This window comes from Cydia fagiglandana, chromosome 25 (genome assembly GCF_963556715.1).
Source record: "Cydia fagiglandana chromosome 25, ilCydFagi1.1, whole genome shotgun sequence".
Taxonomy (NCBI): Eukaryota; Metazoa; Arthropoda; class Insecta; order Lepidoptera; family Tortricidae; genus Cydia; species Cydia fagiglandana.
Window position 1 is genome coordinate 1757948 of NC_085956.1, and position 25201 is coordinate 1783148.

The 25201-nt window shown below is 38.5% G+C and overlaps 1 protein-coding gene across 1 annotated transcript in view; it reads right to left on the reverse strand.

The window, feature by feature from the left end:
• LOC134677139 (proclotting enzyme) overlaps positions 1-25201 on the reverse strand; it is an 82495-nt gene that overhangs the window by 17056 nt on the left and 40238 nt on the right. Inside the window, exon 2 of the mRNA XM_063535598.1 lies at positions 24095-24589. Within this exon, the coding sequence (XP_063391668.1) occupies positions 24095-24589 (495 nt within the window). The remainder of the gene's footprint in view (positions 1-24094; positions 24590-25201) is intronic.

The window sequence follows — 25201 nt, forward strand, 5'->3', positions numbered from 1 at the left end:
CCATTAGATAAGCATGTATGTAATCGCGCTAATTGTATGTAAGTTCCTGTGCGGATATCCGAATAGTTATGAAGATCATGCATGAGAGACGGGAAAGCATGAGCCTTGTGTGTTGAACAAGTAAATAAGGTTGCATGTAATTATGTTGGGAGTTCATATATTCTTTTAGGGTTTCGTAACCAGAATCGTAAATTAATGGTTCATTAATTATTGATCGAGCGAGCGCGAAGCGTCTTCGTTTCGCATGGGCAAGTATGCTTTGCCAACTTGGCATAAATGATGCCAGAACTGGCATATTTTCACTTGCTTTGGTACACAAAATTTTCCATTTAGCATCTGACATATTTTTTAGCGTAATTTAGTCTAAACTAAGTTTGCACTAACTTGGCAGCAACAATATGCGCCATCGCCATATGTGGTTCATATTTTCATATGAATTTTGACTTTTGTGGACGGATGGACGTCGACGGACTATATAAAGTTGGTCAAGCAGATCTTGTCAGTAGAAAAAGGCGGCAAATTTGATAAATGTATGTGTTTTAAGTGTCTAATTTCAAGTGACATTTTAGCATTCTTTTTAGCATATTTCAAAAAAACTTTGGATTAATTTTGGCATAATCTAGACATTAGTCTAGCATTTTTTCAAAATCCGAGTTGGCAACACTCACATATCTGGCTGTTCTACCGACCGAATTATTTCCCCATATGGTTTTATTTTCATAAAGTCGGGGGTTTTTTAAAACCACATATAGCCACTAGTAGACTTCGGACACCTCTCATGTTTCTCCATGGATAAGTTATATAAAAGTTGAAGGTACGGGACTTCAGAGAACCATGTTCGACGTGTTGCTTCTCTGTCGTTCTTGTAAATTCGTACGTAAGTCAACATGCCAGTCGCTAACGCTCCGTAGCGAACGAAATGCAACTGTCACTGTCACACTAATATGGAAGAGCGATAGAGAGACACAAAGCGATTCGATGGCGAAGCGTAAGCTATTGTCACCTTGGCTAGGCCGCCAGGTTCTTACTTTTCAATAAAATTACATGATGTCACGATCCTCAGCATTTAGGGAACTACTGCCGATTCCGCTTAGTCTTACAGGCTAATTCGCGCCATCTACGTCAGCTGCCACTATTTTGTCTTAGGCGCAACACGCAAGAGATATTTTTTCTGATTTTTTTTAATCACACATAATATGTATATTATGTATGTAATATTCAATCCAATTAGCTGATGAAATAAAACTATTGAAACGGATTATATCGCGTATATTGAATACATAATACATATACTACATCCCGAGGTTTCCAACCCTTTACAGCGTTCGTGATCATCAGGTGACCTTCGAGCAACACGGAAGGGAGGCGGCATTCGCACTATTTCCCCTCTGCCGAGGTACAAGATTAGCACGTCAATTTAATCTAGCGCGGGTAATAAAACTAGTTGCACTTGGATTTTTCACTAGACCGAGTCCAGACGCGCGCGTGAACACTGCTGCACAAAAATGCCTGTTTGCTCGGTTTTTTGTTATAAAAAGAGGTCGGGGACATCAAATTTACAAAAAGAAAGTGTTACATTTCACATGTAATATTTTTTTTACATATCATACTTTAAATTACATTTAAATACAATTATTATATTTTAGTCTTAAGTAATTGTTGGATTTATCGATTTTGCTCGCTCAGTACAAATTGCGGATCGGTCGAGCGACAAATCCGACTTCTCATCTCTCAGAATACAATGACATACTTCAACGAAAATGTGTTAGTGTGCGTGTTGTGACACTAGTCACTCGTCCGTACACAAAAAGAGATCGAGGTTTGCAAGATTTGTCTTTGACTTGCGTCATTTTCTATGTATTTGTGTCGTCATTACAGATTGGATTTTGTATGTAAGTGTGTGAGAAGTGCGTCTGTGTGCACCTTCCCCCCCCGCGAAAAATGGCAGAAAGATTTGTACGGTGAGGTATCGCTTGGGCCCCTCCCTTCCGACATGTCGGAAGCCGGTTTTGCTCGAAGCAGGTGACTGAGGAAAAACTATCACTGTGCAAAAACTACCCACTTGCCAGGGCATTTTCATTTAACTTGTACTTTAAAGCGCGACTGAAGTCGTGTTTCAGTAATGTCTAACCGTTACATTCCTGACAAAATTTATGGGATTTGACATTGACCGTCAGTTTTGTAACGATTGCTAACCGGCCGTAAAAGGTAACCGACAGTTAAGTAAAAATGCCCACCAACGAACTAGGATTCCGTCGATACCACTTACAAAATAATGAACCTTCATAAACTATAACTTTTAAGGCCAGTTATACATGGAGAATTGGTTCATAAGGCTAGTTCTACTTTACAACTATTTTCAAGTAAAGCTAAAACTAAGCGTTAAAATCAGATTAGCTGTTAAGTAAATATCAAAACATGTGAACACGCGATGCATTACCTAAGTAATTAAGTATGATTACAAATTGGTGCATCCGGCGAATAACTTTTTATTACATTATGGTAGTTTTTGCACAGTGTAGTTTTTCCTCAGTCACCCGTTGACCACGAGCGCTGTAAAGAGTTAGAAGGGTGTTTTCTAAAATAAATATCGAAAACCTGATTCTTTCAAATCTGGACATTCTTGGGCTCATTCTACTCAGAATTGACAGCATTCTCCATCCTTCCATTAAAAAAAGATGTCCCAAAATGTCATTCCATTAAGTCACGTTTTATTATGAGAAAAAATTTCACTTGTATGGACGTGACGTAGTGGAATGTACCTACAATAGGGTGGGCCGTTTGAGTAAATATTGGAAATAAGCAATGTAATACCTAAAAGATGCGTAATTTTATGTAGATAACGAGAAAAATAATTTAAAAAATCTAGCTATTTACTTTGAGCCCTCTACCAACGATTAAGTGTAAAAATTAAATATATATTTTTTAATAAAATTTCATTATAATTTTTTTCATTTTTATTTTTTGTTTGAAGAAAGCAATGCCTTAAGCATCCGACATGATTTTAACGTTCGTCAATTACACTCCTAAACGTTTTTTTCTGAAGTCGAAAAAGTACTCGTAAATTGCGTTTTTCGGAAAAAAACTTTTTAATATATGGCAGACGCCCAAATTTTTATTTGAATCCTATTCTAGGCCCATTAGTGAACAATAAAATAAAATAGATCATAAAAATATATACTGTTTATAGCAAACCAATGAGAAAAAGCACATCGTAATATGCCTGAATTGGCATAAAACGCAACTTTTGCCTAAGTTTACAAAAATAGGAATAATTGTAAAAATGCATAATAAAAATGCCAAAAACTGTTTTTATCATATTTAAGCAGTTCTACTTTCATATTCAATATAAACTAAAAATTTAGTGTATATATTAACGACCCTTCTCGTATTTCATGCGATAAAGTGATAATTGTATTTTATATGAACTGTGGGTGTTATATTATATGATTTTAGTGAAAATTAAGAGCTAAGTACTACTGAATTAGGTTAGTTAATGGTCTATTTATGTTATTATAATAATTTTAATAAATAAGAGCCATCCAACATTTTTAATTTTTTTTTAATTTTGCCCTATTTTTTTTTTCTTCGTCGGCTGGTAGAGGGCTAAAAATAATACCTATTTTGATTATTTTTGCTATAATTGTAATCTACGCATTATTACGCAACTTTTGATACCTATTACGATATGAGTTTTGAATATTTATTTTCTTCCATACAAAATCGGCCCACCCTAACCTACAATTTTTTGGGACAAGTTTTTTTATCATCAGGATTGAATATGCTAGTGATTCTGAGTTGAAAGAACCCAAAAACACCAGGATCTGTGAGAATCGGGTTTTCAATATTTATTTTAGAAAACGTCCGGAAACGTCGAGATGTTAGTATGTATTCAATATACGCGATATAATCCGTTTCAATAGTTTTATGTAGTTAGTTGCAGCTTACTCAGAGTTAGCAATGTACAAGTTGCAGAACATTCTCAAAAATTCAGTAACATTCTCGGGAATTTCCGGAAACTTACACGAGAATTTGAATTAAATTTCCAATTCATTTCAATTCAACATTCCCTATGAGAATTATCAAAAAATGTACTATTAGTTAGTATTATTTTAATAAACTCGTAAATAAGACAGTCAGTTAAAATAATTGAAAACGGCGGTGTCCAGCGACTTTCTGAATAATTTTTATGGTTCGTAAAATTTAAGTTCTGAGAACATTCCGTATGAAAAATTTCGCAACTTTGGAAACTTCTCCTTGGTGCATTGCTACCTAGAGTAAGTAGCATATTATGTTTATTTCTGAGTGATAGTCGGAATAACGTTGTCGGTAAACGATCCGCCGGCGACCTCACCGCAGACGAGAAAGTAACCGACAATACGAATCGCTAAGATTGCTTCCTCCACTGGTTCAATATGTTTGCCGTTTTATTTGTGTTACTTACGTTAATATGTATAAAAAAAAAAATCAAAATCAAAAATATTTATTTGCATAAATAAGGGTACAATAGGTGGTATACAAAGTTTTCAGTCGCATTCCTTATTTTACCATAATATGGCGTACAAATATTCAATATGTTACCCCTAAGAGCTATATTCTGGCTATATGTACATACATGCATTCTTATAAGCTAAGTATATGGCACAATTTTACACAAAGTCAAAAAATAATAATTTAAAATGAAATTGATAATTAATAGTCAAATAAGAACAAAAACACAAATCAAATATTCATTAACATTTAATTATTTAGTTTTCCTGGGTCTTTTCCGCAAATCGACATCCACTATGCCTATCTAGAGTTAGAATGTAAAAAGTCTGCAGCGATTTTGATAGCACACGCAGTGCAAGTGTCATTTTAAACGTCTAACTTCTATGAAATTATGATGTATACATAACACTTCCACTGCGTGGGCTATCAAATCCGCTGCAGACTTTTATTGATGCGACTATATCTATCTAATACCTTTAAACGAGCAATTCTTGTTTACACATACATATATATATTTCGGGGATCTCGGAAACGGCTCTAAAGATCTCGATGAAATTTGCTGTGCCCCCACATAGGAAATTTTCGGAGGCGATATCTATCTAGGTCTTATCTCTGGGAAAACGCGCATTTTCGAGTATTTATGTTTTCCGAGCAAATCTCGATTTCCCTATATTTTTACGTGATGAGGTAGCCCTACTCTAACCACCCCAGCTCCTTCGAAAAAACATCGTCAGCTAAATTAATTCTGGCCAAATGCAGGCGTGTCTCACTCCGCGATTTCGTCGCTTTGCTACAGGTAGCTAAAAGTACATCCGTTCCGCCCCAATTTTGGGGTTTGCCATAAGCCGCGCGTGGCGCTGTCGCCACCTAGCGGCCATATCTGTGCTGATCGTAACAGACGCGTTTTGTTAGAGAGTGAGTCTTCTGTACTTAGTACTATTATTTATTGTGCCAAATGCATTTTTAATTTTCCTAATTTCATACTAAAACCCTCTATTCTTACATCAAGGCCACAGTTTAAAGAATACCACGTAATTTCAGACTCTGACATATAATCTCACATAGGATATTGCTACAGCGGATAAACGGGCCATTACTTGAAGGTAATATATCGTAATGCGGTATTTCAAGACGATTACATAAGAACAATATGTAAATGCCTATTTAGTTGTTTAACTGATATTATCCGCAATTCTGTTGTAATGAATCACTGGCCTAAAAGCGATGGGGAAAAACCTTTACCTACGGGTATTTTTTTCTGTGAACGTTACAAAAGTTAACGATTTGGATACATTTCGGACTTGAATAAAAAAAAATTGAATCTAAAGGTTTTAACACCCTGTTAAGGATAAATTACGAAAATAAGATAAATCTCATATGCCATCGGCTTAACTCGCAAACCTCGGATCTCCTCCGGGGCGTAAACTGCCGTAGCTAAGAGCGAACGGAGCGGCAGCTGACGTTCACGACAACCACCCACAGATGAATTATCACCCGGGATGCGATGACCGACGAAATTTGCGAATGGCCCGTGGTCTAATAATAATGACTAAAATAGTTCACTACAGTTTAAATGCGAGAACAAATATATGAGAAATATTTTATACTTAACCTCGTAAGACCAACCACGATACAAAATTTCCTATTTTTAATTTGAACCTTGTTCTATTAGTCAATTGGAACGAATTTCGTTTGTTTTAAAAAGCGACGTAACAAAAGAAATGCTACTTTATTTGGTTTATGAAAAGTTCAAATTTGATTGAAACGGATAGTGTACATTGTAATGCACATTGGGCCTTACGAGGTTAACAAAAACTTGTTTCTCTAAAAACTATCTTCTTCAAACCAAAGGGCTATACGTAATCAATCGATCAACCCACCCATTTAAACACGGAAACCATTACAAACCTATTATAACACAGCGCACACGTATCTTATGTAACATTACAGTACAGTGAAATGAATTCTAATGAATATAATGAGGGCGATAATATGGTATTCAGAGCGCTCCCGGCCTTGAGCTGGCAGTGAAAATGTGGGTTATGTGTTATGTTATATTTGTTTACTTTTGATTATTTTGAGTCCGATTCGGATTTTGAAATAGACATCTATTATCTATTAGATATCTTTTATACATCACCAAGATAAGATAACGATATGTTTAAGATCTCATCATCATAGGCCTTTTCGTCTATATCAGACGATTTATGGTGTAACACCGTTTTTGGTGGCTAAATAGACCGATGCGAGATCGACATGGACATGGACATGGACATGTTTAAGATCTAACCTGTCAAATTTAACATTTGCGCGATTCTGCAGATACTCTTGAACGATTTCCACAGGATATGACTTAGAGATCCAATTCACATCAATGTAAAAGTGACATTGGTTTCCCGAATTGCGCTGCAAAAGAAAACTAGTTGATATCTATTAAACTATACCGTATCTAGAATGGATCTAGAATGGATATAGATACGGTATAGTTTAATGGATCTGGAGTACGTGTCGTCTCTTGTGAATATCTTGAAGTTCGGATACGGCAGTTTATTGGTTCAATTACCGATGACTCACGCTAGACCGGGCCGGGGCCGGGCCGGAGCTTTCAGCGCTTCGTTTACTATGGAAAACACCACGTGATCAGCCGTCATAGAAAATGATATGTCGTACGCCTCGGTCCGGACACGGCCCGATCTGGCGTGTCAACCTTAACGGTTAGGTATAGTTCGTTTTTTTTTAGCATTAGAAAGAACTTCGTAGAAGTAAGCTTGTGGTTCCAAATCCGGCACTTTTCGCGGTAATCATTTGAAGTAAATTATATGTGGGTCAAAAAGATCACTGTGTCACGTTCTTTCCTGTAGACATACACAAGAGTTAAGGGCTATAAAGATTAATTTTCTTATTTAACCCTTATCCACGTAAAAAGGTCTTCCTTTTATTTACAGAACTATGATAAAATCATTACTTACATGCCCACAAGCTGTTAACTATTGCCCACGGGAGAGAAAACTAGCGTGTTCGCGCAAACTGTACATTTTTCTCTCCTGTGGGCAATAGTTAACAGCTTGTGTCAGCGTGTCGGATATGGGTCATAAGGGCAGATTTTCGAAGTCATAAATGTATTGAGAGCTTCATCTATAACCCTTCGCTGTTCATCCCTTAAGTGTGTGAAAGTGGGCAAAGAGAATTGTCAAAGTAAATTATGTAGTCACTACAGTACATTTACTGCCATCTCTCGACACAAATAATTAACACTTTTAGAGCGCCATTTGACTTTGATCCTTATTTTTTCACCGTTATGTGTTAAATTTGTTAAATGTCAAAAAGTATCGCCATCTACTCGACGAATCGACGATAGGCCAAAGGCATGGTGCCATATTTTCGAGCGATGGCGCCTACCTTTGGCCTACTATCGAAAAAATAAGGATATAAGTCAAACGGCGTTCTTAAAGTGTTAATCATTTGTGTCGAAAGATGGCAGTATATGTACTGACTACTTAATTTATTCAGACAATTCTCCCCAAATCCAAATTCTCTTTGAAATGGGGTTGAAAGTTACTAAGTTACTTCTTGGATAAATGCTATCGCAATCCAACATATGTAAAGACCAATACCTAATCGCACGATTAGGCAAGCTGGGAAACCTGTGCGCGTACGCATTTCGCATCTCAAACAAGTAATGTAACAGTTATGTCACTAGGGAGGAAAACCTGCCTTTACTCGACCCTTCACGTGGTGAGATAACCGTGTAGATAATATCTGAGTGTGTGGGGTGAACAATAATTAAGCTGCTATTTTATTTGTTTATATTACAGTATTTACAGTACACACGGCGCCACTTTACCGCACTAGTGGGGTAAGTAATTTGCACTGTACGTGCCTATGTCGAAAATTTAACCTTTAAATTGGCAAAGAATGTGGAAGGTCGTGAGTTCAAGCCTCCTCGGAGCTCAATAGTACTACTGAACCTTTTTAAAAAAACGGGCAAGTGCGAGTCGACTCGCGTACGAAGGGTTCCGTACCATAATGCAAAAAAAAAGCAAAAAAAAAAACGGTCACCCATCCAAGTACTGACCCCTCCCGACGTTGCTTAACTTCGGTCAAAAATCACGTTTGTTGTATGGGAGCCCCACTTAAATCTTTATTTTATTCTGTTTTTAGTATTTGTTGTTATAGCGGCAACAGAAATACATCATCTGTGAAAATTTCAACTGTCTAGCTATCACGGTTCGTGAGATACAGCCTGGTGACAGACGGACGGACGGACGGACATTAGTTTTAGTAATAGGGTCCCGTTTTATCCTTTGGGTACGGAACCCTAAAAATGCAAAAAGACGCAAGCAAAGGTTATGCGCCTCCTCTGTCCCGTTGCCAATTTAAGGGTAAGTAGGTACTTGTTTTTAGTGATATTACTTGCTTGTCAACATCATCATTAGGCCTTGTGCATCTTTACAGATGATTTAAGCAGCATCTATGACTTATATGTTATCTAGCGACAGCGTCGCTCGTGGCTATATAACCCGATCCTTGAACGGCACAGTCGCCCACATTTGTGACAAATAAAAGTGCATTGAGGATCCGCATCGATCCTCATCGCGCATGTGTTTTATTGCCCGTCGTGTTGTCGTGTTGCGTGTTGTGTTGTATGTGTTGTGTTGCTTGCTTGTCATATACTTGTTGATATTATACTGTCTGACTTACGTCGCCGGCGCCAGCGAAAACGGCAAGTCGGTCAGTAGGCGACTTTCCCCTCTGACATAACTGTTACGGCACCGAGATGCACGCGCGGCTAATCGGCTGTGGTCAAAACAAACATGGGACACTGTGGGTTATTCCGACTATCCTCTGTATCTTTATGTATTTAAATAAAAGTAAACAAAACCACATTGCGCTCCATAAAGATGACTCACGTTAGACCGGGACGTGTCCGGGCCGGAGTTTCTGGCGCATCGTTTTGTATGGAAAGCATCACGTGATCGCCTGTCATGTCATAGAAGCGTAAGCTCCGGAAGCTCCGGCCCGGACACGGCACGTGCTAACACGGATAGCTGACGTGGGGGAGAAGACCGCCAGACTGAAGTAGGACTGGGCGCCGGGCGGGTCAAGTCTGCCGCTTGCATCCGGATAGGTGGGCTAATATAGCCACCAAGTGGATGCCGCAAAAAGCGCGGACGTGGCAGGCCCAGACGAAGATGGCGGGACGACTTACGGCTCGATTCGGGAAATGAATTAGATCTCTACTAGACCTCAACAAGTTACAATATGGATAATTTAAAGATATTTGTAAGATAGATATGTCAAATTTGACGTTTCCGTGATTCTGGAGGTCCTCTTGAACGATTTCGACAAGTTATGACTTAGATATCCAAGTCACATCTAGTCGATATCTAATGTAAATCTAGTTGATCTCTATATCGTCTCTAGATCTTGTGATTATCTCGTTTCCCGAATACGCGTGTTAGACGCCTTCATCAGTGGCTGGCCGGAGAAGGCACTACAGCGGGAGTTGTGGAAATCAGGGGGAGAGGCCTTTGCCCAGCAGTGGGACACTACAACAGCCTAATAAAAAAAAATCCAACCTCAAATGGCTGCTTAAGCCAGTTGAGTAGAGTATATATTCGCGATAAACTCAAAAACTACTGAACGGATTTTCATGCGGTTTTCACCTATCAATAGAGGGATTCTTAAGGAATGTTTAAATGTAGAATTTGTCACGGTTTTATGTAACCCGAACGAATCCGGGGTGGATCGCTAGTCTAACATAAAAACAAAAGTTTTATTTTGGTTTATCTAACTTGTTCACACAAACATGATTATATATTACGAATATATACATGGTGTGTCTGACCATGAGGCTTTAATTCCAGGGCTTGATTTTACTCGCTAAACCGAGTTACTTTTACTATGGGACCAACCCTAAAATCGGGGAATTTTTTTTAGCTTTTCCATAGAAAACGTCGACATCTGATCAGCCAAAATGTATGAAAAAGTAAAAAAAATTTTTCGGGCTTTCGGGGTTGGTGCCATAATAAAACTAGCTCAGTTTAGCGAGTAGAATCGAGCCCTGAATTTAAAGCCCCACAGTCAGTAACACCCTGTATGCATATTTTTAAGCATAAAACTGAGCATGTAGGTCGCGCACAATAATACTTATGTATGTGTGTATGTATGTATGTATGTGTTTATTGTGTGTGTGTGTGTGTGTGTGTGTTGTTTATGTGATATTACATAAACTCTTACAGCATGCTAATAAGCCTAATAACATGCAAATCGTCAAAAAGAAACGCCATTTTCTTAACAATTATCTGCCGGATGTGTTTAGTGCTAAAAAGTTAGCATTTAGTTTTTATTGCTTGAAAACGTAGGTCTTTAAATATACAACACTAGCTGTTGCCCGCGACTTCGTCCGCGTGGAATCTTATCTTCAACATTTTAAATCTTTAGTACCTATAATTTTCATATCCAAGCAATGTTGAAATTAAGTACTTTTCTTTTTTAGCAAGTTGTATGAAGTTTTAAGTCAAGTGGATTTTGATGTTGGTTGCTGAAATTACTTTTCTTGTATTCTCATAATAGGTAGGTAACCTATGCCCTTATACAAAGATTCAAGTTCCGCATTCCGCACTCACAAAATATCTGATCTCCATACAAACTTTCAACCCCTTTCTCACCACCTTGGGGGATGATTTTCAAAAATGCTTGAATTAGTTTTCATGTTTTTTAATTTATTACCTTTTATTCCAAATAGTTAAATTTCCTAGCTTACAATTAAATTTACTACCCAAGACGAATTTTCATCCCCTTTTTAACCCCCTTAGGGGTGGAATTTCCAAGAACGTTGCAATTACTTTTTTTTGTAATCGGCTATTATGCCTTTCTAAGAATTTTCAAAGCATTTGTAATGGATTTAAACTTTGAAACCCATTTAAACCCTGTTAGGGGATGAATTTTACAAAACGCTGAAATTACTTTTATTGTCTTCTAATAGTATCCCCAAATACAAAGATTCAAGTCCCGCGCTCGAAAAAATGTTTGATATCCGTACAAACTTTCAACCCCTTTTTCACCACCTTAGGGGATGAATTTTCAAAAACGCTGAAATTAGTTTTCTTGTATTTTAATTTAAAACGTTTTTACAAAGTTTCAAGTTCCTTGCTTAAAATAAAATTTGCACCCGCAGACGACCTTCCATCCCCTTTTTAACCCCCTTAGGGGTTGAAATTCCAAAAACGTTGCAATCACTTTTTTTTGTAATCGGCTATTATGCCTTACTAAGAAGTTTCAAAGCATTTGTAATGGATTAAAATTTTCAACCCCTTTTTAACCCTGTTAGGGGATGAATTTTACAAAACGCTGAAATTATTTTTCCTGTTTTTTAATAATACCTCCAAATACAAAGATTCAAGTCCCGCATTCGTAAAAAAATTTGATATCCATACAAACTTTCAACCCCTTTTTCACCACCTTAGGGGATGAATTTTCAAAAACGCTGAAATCAGTTTTCTTGTATTTTACTGACATATCTTTTTACGAAGTTTTAAATTCCTAGCTTAAAAGAAAACTTTAACCCCATACAAACTTTCATCCCCTTTTTAACCCCCTTAGGGGTTGAATTTCTCAAAATCGCTTCTTATCTCTTGTACACTTTATAAATGCAATCTGGTGTGCAAATTTCAACTTTCTGGATTTTGTAGTTTCGGCTCTGCGTTGATGAATCAGTCAGTCAGTCAGTCAGTCAGTCAGTCAGGACACTTGCATTTATATATATAGATTATAAAGTGTCATTCTATGGAATTTGCTAAAGTTCGTTTTTTTTAGCATTAGAAATAAGGTAAACAATCTTGATGTGTCTTTTAATTGAAAAACACATTTTAAAAATAAGTTACGGCAAATATGTAACAATTATGATTATGAATCTAATACGATCATTTATATTCTTCTGCTTTCATAAGTAATGGTTACTGATTTTAAAAAAGCGCTTTTCAATTAAAAGACTGCAAAAAAAAACGAACTATAACTATGTAAACAAAACTCACTAGTAAATTCATCATTCAGAGACAATTTCAATATGGCGGTTATTTTACAAAGTTAGCTAGTTCCATAGTTAGACCAAGCTAACTCGGCAGCGATTTTGATAGCATAGATTGTGCAAGTGTTATTTTAAACCCCATAACTTCATAGATAGGTAGTTAAGATTTACCTTACTTTTAGTTTTTTTTTTGTAATTATTGTATTGTATGTGTTATCTTTTTATGTCAAACAAAACAGTTCTTATCCTTATTCATATTATATAATGAAACTGCTTCATACATTAAGATGTAATATATTCATCAGGAGTTACAAATACACGAGAAATGCAAGTTTCAAAGCAAATATCATATCATGATCAGATTTCTAAAGGCCGAATACTAGAGTCAGTCCACGAAAAATCTGCTGCTTATTTTAAACGTCAAACTTCTATGAAATTATGACGTATAAATGACACTTGCACTGCGTGGGCTATCAAATCCGCTGCAGACTTTTCTTGGTCCGACTCTACTCCAGTTCACTTTACAGCACTTAAGACATAATGTATTCGAGATGCGTATGTGACTTTGGGTAATAAAGAACAATTGTGAATGAAAGTCAAGCTGGGCGGTGACCATGAGTTAAATTTCTTTCGGATAGTGTTGGATGTCTTATTAACAGACTACACACTACTGACACACATACACACACACACACACACACACACACACGCACACACACACACACACATACACACACATATATACAGAGTACTATATGTACTGTGTGGGTAAATTTAAATACATATTTATTTCATGAGATATACCTAATATGTGACGTCCCACGGGTAAAGGTACCTAATGGCGGTTGGCGCTTACGCTATTATTAACACCACTCTAATATTATTGCGACGTTATGGGACGTAACCGCCGACCGCCGTAAGGTACCTTTTTCCGTGGAACGTTACATATAAAGTAGAGTTTATTAAGCATAAAGGGGCCCACTGATTAACAGTCCGCCGGACGGTATCGGCCTGTCAGTTAGAACAAAATTTTGACAGTTCCGAACAACTGACAGGCCGATACCGTCCGGCGGACTGTTAATCAGTGGGCCCCTTAAGAGAAAAAACAAGAATCAGAAATCAATAACAACGTCAATTACATTTTAAGTGCGTATCGGTTAGGATTACAGTAAAGCAGGGCACTGACGAGCCTTCCAAATGGATGCCGTTACAATGGATTCATCCAAATGGACGGCATCCTAATATTAAACATTGTACGTTTTTGACATTCACTGACCGCTTTTGGATTGCAGCCACGCTATTTGGACTGTTGGAAGGCTCGTCAGTGGCCACCTGGTTTATACTATTCTACAGGAATGAAACCTCTTACAATATGTGACGATCCAAAGGTATAGATGGTGTGATGATGGTGACCATAATTATAGAGGTAGGCGGTTTGGTCGCGTGGCACCGCATTAGTATTGGAGAATCGTTACTAAGCACGAACCGCCATAAGGTACCCTTACTCGTGGAACGTCACATATTCTTTGATGTAATTCTCTAACACCTCTACATTTTTATGATATCTCCCGTTGTTGCCTGAAAGTATTCTATGACTTGTATTTACAAAAAAATACTACAAAAATGTACACAGACTGAAACCCACTGATATTGACCTACTTTTTTTTATAAACTCGTTAGTACTTTACGACAGACGATATGAAACAATAGCTCCAACGACAAAAGTAGGTAATTGACTTAACTCGTTAATTGGACAATATACCTACTGGGGAAAGACTATGTAAGGCACATGCAAGGTCAACCATTACAAAATGTGACGTTCCACGAAAAAAGGTACCTTACGACGGCCGGCGCTTATGTCGCATAGCGTCGCAATAATATTGGAGCGATGTTCATGATAGCGTAAGCGCCAACCGCCATTAGGTACCTTTACCCGTGGGACGTCACAAATGAGGTCTCGTATAGTCAACGCCAAAGGTATGTCTTACATTTTTCGTCTTATTACAGAGAAGTAAACATTTTTGATATCGGCTGCGATACTTCTACCTGCTAGCCGAATCCGGCAAAAAAAATCCACAAAAAAATGTGCCTGAGAATAATTGGTTTCAGGGTGCAGTGTTGCCAACTCGGATTTTGAAAAAATGCTAGACTAATGTCTAGATTATGCCAAAATTATGCCAAAGATTTTTGTAACACCTATGCTAAAATATCACTTGAAATGAGACACTTAAGACACATACTTTTTTCAAATTTACCGCCTTTTTCTACTGACAAGATCTGCTTGACCAGCTTTATATAGTCCGTTGACGTCCATCCGTTCACAAAAGTCAAAATTCATATGAAAATATGAGCCGCATAAGGCGATGGCGCATATTGTTGCTGCCAAGTTGGTGCAAACTTGGCTTAAACTAAATTATGCTAAAAAATATGCCAGATGCTAAATGGAAGATTTTGATGCCAAAGCGAGTGAAAATATGCCAGATTTGGCATCATTTATGCCAAGTTGGCAACACTGTCAGGGTGTTGTTGGGGTTGCACCGATTTTGCAGCGCGTCGGGGATGTTTGCCGAAGCTCGCGTGGATGGCTTCCAAGCCATAATGCGCAAGAGAGTGGCCTCCCTGATGCGCCGTGTTAGGGACAGCCCCAGCAGCCTTCTGAACACTGTTATTGACAATTTACAGTGTCCAATAGTGCTCAAATGGAACGCTATGCCCATGGACCATAATAGAGGTGCTAATTTAGTTATTTAAGAAATAGTTCTAGTTTAATTTAAACTATTGTATGGACCCTGTTATCTGAATTAAATATACTAAATAAAAAAAATCCTTGCAGGAAATATCCCACACAGGCTCCCAAAGCATAGGCACCCTACCGCGTAGGCTTGAAGAAAGTCTGACATTGTTCTTAATACCCTAATGTAGAGATTTCGTCATTTCACGTGATATTTTCGTCATACTCAGTTCTTTATGTTTTTTATTACTGCTAAAGACTTGTTTTAGCGAGAGATCGCGTGCGGTGATAAAATTTTGGCTTTTAAGAAATTTAATACGGTTAGTGAAGTTTTATGATTTTAACGTGGAATATTTTATTGGGATTGTATTCTGAGTTTCGGGACTTGGTAAATCGAATATCATAATATTAATTGGCACCCTTTTCTTAAGTATATATTAAGCAATGGTCAATAAATGTATAAAAAAATATTATACGCATTTTGCATGTGATTATTATTTCACCCGTTTACCATTTGGACCCTGTTTGTATTTGGGTCCAACAGAAAACTGTGTTCGCGTCTTTTCTGTAGACATACACAAAAGTTAAGGGCTTTAAAGGTTAATTTTCTTATTTAACCCTTATCCACGTGAAAAGGTACTCCTTTTATTTAGAGAACTATGACAAAATCATTACCTACATGCCCACAAGCTGTTAACTATTGCCTACAGGAGATAAAACTAGTGTGTTCGCGCGAACTGTACATTTTTCTCTCCTATGGGCAACTTTTGTGTATGTCTGCAGAAAAGACGCGACAGTTTTCTGTTTGACCCATTTCGTTTCGTAGTTGAATAATCTTTTGTTAGATTTAATAAATATTTGGGCGGAATTAACACGAAATCTCAATGGACCAAAAATTAGTGTTCCGTACAAAATTTTGATCACGGAACACTTATGGGATCACTTCGGCTGTTACTTTTGAAATCATTGCGGCAAGGATCATCATCATCATCATACTCATACTCATAATCTTTATTGCATATCACATTGTACCTATTACATAGAATTGTGTACAACATGACACCCTGTAGGGCACAGCAAACAGTTTAATCAAGAGGAGATCGAGTTTTTTGTACAAGATAATAAGATTTAATTAGGGTTATCTATTGTATAGGTGCTTTATTAATTACAATTATTGGTCGTGAAAAAATTTATTTAAAGTATAATAAGCTTTTTTAATGAGGTGATCTTTTAGTTTTTTAAAGAATTCATTGTCGGACTTGGTGTTATTTATTTCGTTACTAATTTTATTGAATATTATTATTTTTTTATTTTTTTTGACGACCGGTCTGGCCTAGTGGGTAGTGACCCTGCCTGCTAAGCCGATGGTCCTGGGTTCGAATCCCAGTAAGGGCATTTATTTGTGTGATAAACACTAATATTTGTTCCTGAGTCATGGGTGTTTTCTATGTATATAAGTATGTATTTATCTATATAAGTATGTTTATCGTTGCCTAGCACCCATAGTACAAGCTTTGCTTAGTTTGGGGCTAGGTTGATCTGTGTAAGACGTCCACCAATATTTATTTATTTATTTATTTATTTTATTTATTGCCATTGAGTTAGGACTTTTTGAATGTAGTTTGAGTTTTGAGGGGACCCATCGTCTTCATCACTGCATCGGTATTGGCACAGAAGAAATAATAGTACTACCGCACAGAAAGGACACTTCCTACTAACCCGAAGTTTGACAGCGATTCAGGGTCGAATCATGCTATCCCTTTCTAATATATGGCAGTATCCCTTTCGGCTATTTAGGGTTGTCAAAATTCAACTGATTATCTTATCTGTGGTCGTGCACGCACAAGGAAGTCAAGTGGTGCCAACCCTAAGGGCGATTGTGCACTACAATGAATTTTACTGTCCGGCAGTCCGAGTTTTTACCGTCCGATATGGCACGCCATTAAATGTATATAGTAGCTTGTGCACTACACGTAATTTTACCGTCCGATATTTTACTTTTCCTCATTCCGGACAGTTTTTTCCCGGTCCGAGATGACAGCTATGAAAAACGTGTTTATGCTTGTGCACTGCGTCCGGAATTAGTATTATTCATGACTTGGCCGGCGGGGGCGGGCTAGGGGGGGTGTGTGTTTCATGCCACTGCGCCGCACCTGCGAGGAAGAAGACGGACAAGTCCACAGGCCAATCATCCGTTTTTTGTCATGCCATATCGGACCATGAAAACTCGGACTGCCGGACAGTAAAATTCATTGTAGTGCACAATCGCCCTGATAATTGCTCGGAGCAATGCTGAGCCGAGCGGAGCCGAGTTCGACCGAAGTCAGGAGTGTCTCCCCACTGGTATTGGTTCACTTGTGGGACTGTCCCACATCCCCTAATTAGTCGGAGGAAGCGACTTGCCCTTGATTAGTTTCATAATCGCGGAAACAGATGCGGCGCATGCGCAAGTCACAAGCAATAGCGGACGGAATTCCTAAACACACTCCATCATCATCATCATCATCTCAGCCATAAGACGTCCACAGCTGAACATAGTCCTCCCCCTTGGACCTCCATACGCGCCGGTTGGGCAAAACACACTGTTTTACATAAAATTAAGGAGTTATGTACAATCACAAACATCTGCACAAGCCAACGTTAAAAAAATATATTAAGATAAACGTACTAGTGCTCGACATGCTAATGCCCAATAGATGACATCTTGTTGCCACCTCTATTGACAATGGCTTAAGTTTCAAGATGACATGTACTGGGACCGCGTCGAGCACCAGTACGTTTACTTATCAGTAACGAAAATAGGCGTTATTATATATATTTTATATATTTTATTTACCAGTCGCTTTTCGGTGAAGGAAAACATCATGAGGAAACCGGACTAATCCCAATAAGGCCTAGTTTACCCTCTGGGTTGGAAGGTCAGATGGCAGTCGCTTTCGTAAAACTAGTGCCTACGTCAAATCATGGGATTAGTTGTCAAGCGAACCCCAGGCTCCATGAGCCGTGGCAGAATGCCGGGATAACGAGAGGAAGAAGAAGGAAGGACCTGGTCAGAAATAAATAATATTCATTCATTCAGACACCTGCCCTTCGACATATCGACATCGAATGCCCTTATCCTGAACCCCGCCTATTCCTCGTGAATTGCACCACTCTCGGGCCAGTAATCGCGCGCGGCGACGCGTGTCTTCCTGCCTTTCACTGTTTGCTCGTCTACTCGTTCGCACTTATCTCTTAATTGCCGATCACATAACAAGGGATTACTTATAAATACTGCATCGATTTTGATAGTACACGCAGTGCAAGTGTTATTTTAAACGTCCAGCTTCTATGAAATTGTGACGTGTGATAAAATAACAATTGTACAGTATACTATCAAAATCGTTGCAGACTTTGTTTGGTCTAGCTCTAGTACAATTTATGTTCTTGACTAAGTACCTAAAGAAAGGACGCATAGCACAAGGAATTTCGTAGATTGACCCGTTTTTCCTATCTCTATTGGATTGCGCGTAATTATATGGCTGTTTCGCCCATGATTCTGGCGGCCAATGACACTGTGCGAGCAGGACCGCAATATAATTATGTGCGTGCGATAGAGATAGGAACAGGCGGGTCAATATATGAAATTCCTCGTGCTTAGGGTTCTTTCTTTATAAAGTAAAGTTATTAGAACTTACTGCGTATGATCAAACTTTTTAATTCAACTAGTGTCCGACCGAAACCGAAGATTTCGGTTTGCTCTAAGTTTCGGCCGAAACCAAACCTTGATTTTTATATCCCAACCAAAACTGTAGCCGAACCCTACCGAAAATACAGTTAAGTACCTACGGTGCGGCCTAAAGTTTCGGCAGAGTTTTGGACAATCGAATTCGTCCGAAAAATGATTTTTATACCGAAATCTACGAAAATCAAAACTTATTAGAACATATTTGGCTCGTTGGGTGGACGACATCCGGAAGATTGCGGGTCACTTCTGGATGAGATTGGCTCGGGACCGGGATAAGTGGCGCACTCGAAGAGAGGCCTATGCTCAGCAGTGGACGATAAAAGGCTGATATGATGATGATGTTTTTAACAAAGTATAAGTATCGAGACAATGTATCATTCTTGTGTCATAAAAGGCAATAAAAGTGCAATTATCATAAGATCATAACCTTAAGTAGGTACAGTCGCCATGCAGATATATCGGCGCGGCCAAGGTGATCACAATATCTGAACACGCACTCTAACGCCGTGACAATAGAGGCGTGTTCAGATATTTGTGAGCACTTTGGCCGCCCCGATATATCTGATGGCGACTGTACCTACAGTTGTAGTGCATATTTTTTTTCTATCGTATTTTCACGGAAACGTACGAACGTGTCTTGCTGGGCTGAAATACCCAGTCTCGGTAAAAAGTACTGAGGTTGACTGAAGTAGCATGACAAATACGAACGTTTCCGAGAAAATACGATGGAAAACAATTATGCACTACATCTTTACAGCATTTTGGGCACCGTAAAATGGGGCGAGAAGGGTCAAAAATCAAATTCAAACCTCGATAACATTTTTTATTTTTACACATGAAAACTGAATGGTGTATATAATAAGTGTTCCGGACGTTTGTATTTTAGTTTTTATTTTATTTTGGGTAGTTCCATTTCATAACTTTGACGATAAAGAGGAAAACCCACCTCACCCCGTAGTGCCTCGTATTTGGGGTGAGAGGGGTTTTCATACAAAGGTGATTTTGGAAGATTGTTGGATCGATTTTTTCTATTACTTATGCGTATTAGTATAGCTCCATTTTAAATTGGAATACATTATTTTTGTAGCAGTAGCCTTAAAATCCCTTCTCACCCCCCTCTCAAACCTTCTCTCCCCATCCATAACCCACAAATCCCCGCGAAACCTACTCACCCCGTTTTACGGTAATCCAAATTATTGCAAACAAGTCCTTGCCATTCGTGTTTACCTCTCAAATCTCACACCAGGATCTTACTACATAGCTTGCTGAAATCTCTTTAGTGCACTGTGTCATCCGGTTGGCTAAGCGCAGACAATCGCGATGAAATCTCGTGTGGAAATAGATGATCACAAATATTACCGTGACATGGTTTTGCGAGGGAAAAACCGGAGTGTAAAGGATGACTCACGTTAGACCGGGCCGGGTCCGGGCCGGAGCTTCCGGCGCTTATTTTTCTATGACATGACCAGTGGCGTAGTTAGCATGGGTGGCACCCGGTGCGGAAATTGTGGGTGTCACCCCAAAATTCAATCAAAATTATAAAATATTTATATTTAAAAAGAGTAATTGTAATTTTTGTTAAATAGGTGGCGCTACTGATGTTCACGGTCGGGTGTCACCCCTAAACACCCCCCCCCCCCCCTAGCTACGCCACTGGACATGACAGGCGATCACGTGATGCTTTCCATAGAAAACGATGCGCCGAAAGCTCCGGTGGTGCTCTCAATAAGTTTCTCTGGAAATTCTTGTCCGTTTTTATGCTCATTTCCACCTCAACACCTCAATGCATTATCAGATATTAAATTAAATTTAGAGTACAGTTAAGCTGTATCCAGACAAGACAATTTTTCGCCAATCTGATGAAATTCTCCGATCGCACAGGGCCGTCCGGACGCAAATACCAATTTGATTCCCCGATCACATCAGCAGGTGCGGACACAAAAATGCCAATTGTCACAGTAGAATGCAAATTGGTGATTTAATTTGTGTACGTGTGGACGCTAGATGAGATTAACCAATTATTTTCCTGAACAAATCGACTGATTTCATCAGTCCCGTCTGGATACCCCTTTACATCACTGTAATGGCTCCTCTACACGATGGGCCAGCGCCGGCCACTCCAAGGGACGCATTTATGCGTTAGAGGGAGCAAGTGATATTTATATCTCATTCTACCGCATGGCTGCGTCCCTTGGAGTGGCCGGCACTGGCCCATCGTGTAGAGCAGCGGTCGGCTACCTTTTAGCAGCCAAGGGCCACATAACAGTTAACGAACTGGACGCGGACCGCACTTTGTTAATATTTATGACTTTATCAGATTTTGTCATTTGTCAATATTACATACAAAATAGCCAGGGAGGCTCGCGGGCCGCAAGTGAGAGGTTGCGCGGCCCGCGGGCCACTGGTGGCCGACCGCTGGTGTAGAGGCCATAAGATAAAGAAAGAACTAAAGAAATAACCTTGTGGTAACAAGTTAAAATAATAATATGCACAATGAATGACGGTGAAAGCCACTTGCGGAAACCGCGTGCTGACAATGCAGGGTTTATGTCAAAGAGTAACTGCCGTATTCGAACTTCAAGATATTCACAAGAGACGACACGTACTAGATCCATTCTAGATACGTTATAGTTTAGATATGAACTAGTTCTCTTTTGCAGCACAATTCGAGCAACCAGTGTCACTTTTACGTTGGATAGAGTAAGATATGTATTAGATGTGAATTGTATCTCTAAGTCATATCCCGTGGTAATCGTTCAAAAGTATCTGCAGAATCGCGCAAATGTCAAATTTGACAGGTTAGATCTTAAACCTGTCGTTATCGTATCTTGGTGATGTCTAAAAGATGTCTATTTCTAGGATCTAATAAGTAGTATAACCGTCAATGCCAAGAGCTAGGATGTCATTACACGTATGACATAAATGCGTGTCTAGACTTTGAGATAATTGTATGTACATGTCCGAGAATGGTATGTTAAATAGGCTTAGTTGATCATATGTGGTTAACTGTGTAACATGTTTGTGATATAATATGTTTTTGACCTTAACTAGTTTAAGAAATATTTTACAGTAGGAACATATGGTCCTATTTTCCCGCACTAGTGCGTAAAATAGCAATTTTCGTGCGTATGTCTAAAGTTGAAATGGCCATATGTACTGTAAAACGTTGTAGGATACACGTGCGAATAGGTAATTCGCATTTCCTCACTTGTATCGTAAATAACTATTATGGTTTTAAACTGGTTTCGATACCACTTTAAAGGTTGCTTAGGTGGATTGGTGCATGCGAAATCAAGTGAAAATGACGTGCGTAACATGCGCGCCAATATGATACTCGTATTCAATAGAGATGCAACGGATAGTTGTTTGGCCGGATACCGGATATTTGGCCTGACCATCACCGAATATCCGGTATCCGGCCGCCGAATATTCGGTTATTCAGGTGCGCGTTCTGCAGGTTTGACCTGTTCCTAGTAAACGTTCGCGCGGACTCATTTCTAGGTTCGAAATGAGTGCGCGTGCAAGTCAGTGGAATGATTAAATTGTTTTAAAATAATAAACAAGTACGATTATGACCGTGTCTGTTTCTTAAATCCAATTCGTTTACTCCTAAATCAAGCAATGTTACTATCCGGTATCCGGCCGGATAGTAGGTCACTACCCGGTATCCGGCCGAATAGTAGGTCACTATCCGGTATCCGGCCGGATAGTAAAATAATGGCCTGTAGGCCGGATACCGGATAGTAACCGGATATCTGGTGCATCTCTAATATTCAATAAGGAATTGAAAATTCCCACGTGATAAAATAGTTCAAATCTATAGCGATTAGGGAAGAATGTACGGAAGAAAGCTGAAAATATACAAAATATACAACAATAGTATTTTCCAATAGTCAAAATGCTGAAAATATACAAAATATACAACAATAGTATTTTCCAATAGTCAAAATGCTGAAAATATACAAAATATACAACAAAAAAATGTTTTCTAATAGTTTGATGCGGTAAGAGTAAAAATGACTAAAAATATAGAGTAGAAAAAAACACTGTTTTTACAAAAGCTACAAATAATAGAAAATTGTTTTGACTTACCCCACCAGCGGCGGTAGCATGGTCGCATTTTTATCGCTTGTCACCATGCCTGTCACGTTCTAACAAGTATGTATGTGTGAAAGTGACGGGCATAGTGATAGACGATAAAAATGGAACCATGCTGTGCCCACAGAATTACGATCGTGTTTATGTTTGATAAAAATCAATTGTCCCTCTCACACAAGCATACATGTTAGTAAGGGACAAACGAAATTTATCACATATAAAACTGATCACAGAAAAAAATAGTTAGCGTGTTAGTATTATGTACAGATATACAAATGATTGTTAACAATAGATGTGAGAAAGCAAGACATAGTTAGAGAAGAGCGAGAAGAATATATACATATTTACTATATACAAGGTACCTGATGACGTCACGGCATATCTGGGATCTAGAACGTTCTAGAGCTTCCTATCTATGTCTTGCCGAACGACCACATCTGAGCTCTGTTAGTAGGGGACTTTTAGTAGCTTCTTAGTGCCTTATCACAGCAATAATATAAAATAATTCTCATAATTTCTTTACATGTTCAATAATGGCACTTTTAGTCATGTAATTAAGACAAGGCACTTTAATGACACTTTGGCCTTTAAAGTGCTTGAAGTGCAGCACTTTTATGGCACGTCATTTCTTTTTAAACTTTTATACATAACACTGTACACAGTTATGCATTATTATTCATTACGGTACTATATAAATTAAATACATAACATGTCCGTATCGTAAATATTTGTGTAGTTTTCTTTGTATGAACTTTATATGAACAGGTGCCACTGTAATCAGTATTTAATCCTTTTTTTACAAAAAAGTGCCATAAAAGTGCCAGTTTACGCACCTAAAGTGCTGAGTAGTGTACATACCTATGTAGGTATTACATATACTTGATATTTGAAAATCACTCTAGGTGATCAAGAGAGCATTACAAACATTTATCTTGATAAAAAAATTCAAAGATAAGATAAGAAACACGCTGTAATAAGGCACATCAGCTACGTATCCCCAAAATTCCAAAAGACTTACTTTCATCATTAATCACAGGCCCATAACTCTCCCCCGAAAACTCAATGCTGTTCGAATCCTGGACCCCCAGGATCCCAGCCTTCGCAACTCTGTGGCAGCATCCTTTAAGCAATCCCCCACAGGATCCCTCGAGCAAACCACCCACCATCCAGCAGTAGAAAAAAAACTCGCAAGTCCCGCCTTGCGAGCAGTTTTTCTCATCCTGTCTGTCCTCTTTCTGAGGTTCTACTTTCGACGCGTCCGTCGACATTCTACCTTTTCTAATTGTACTGAATACTGGCACTGTTTTTGTACTAATGTCTTTTAAAATATCACGCATTCGGGACATCTGCTCGTCTGTGATTGGCTTAAATTGCGGCAGGACAGTTGCGTTCGAAATGTAGTTTCGTTTTACGTATGGCCTTTTTATTTCTGTTTGAACGAACATGGGCTTTGAGAGTGTTCGCTTTTTGAAATCCATTCTTTGGATGTCGAGAGCTCGGTGGTCGTTGGCATCTGTGCGAAAAAAGAATCATATGAATTATGACGTCAATCAAGGAAGGGTCATTATTGGAGTGTTTTATGTCATTTTTGTGGATACAATGCGTCATTTTCCTGGACACATGTATTAAAAGTGGCATGAGAATTTGTTTATAATTTAGGCTATAATTCGAATACATAACCTCGTTAGGCCCTGCGTAGAAAATTACAGTACTGCGTACGTATTTTAATCTTATAAAAAAAAAGTTGGCTTCTGGGTCCTACGACAACTGGAAATTCTGATGCCAATATGTAAAAAAAGTCCAGGAAAGCGGGGTATATGGAGCACTCAAATAATGACCCAGAAAAAGTGAAATATACAGGGTGATTCATGAGACGTGAGCAGGACTAATCCTGCACACTCAGTAACTGATAATTGATCGATCACCGTCGTATTTAGGTGAAACAACCACACTTTTTCCTATTTTTTAACTTTTTGGCGAGGGCAAATTTAATTCTCTACAATCATGGTTACCCTACACGGCCTAATTAATAAATATAAAACCTCTTTAACCGTAGTGACAGCATTATGATTACGAAGAAAATAAACTGTCAAACTTGAGTGAGATACGAGTTTTCAAAAGTAAC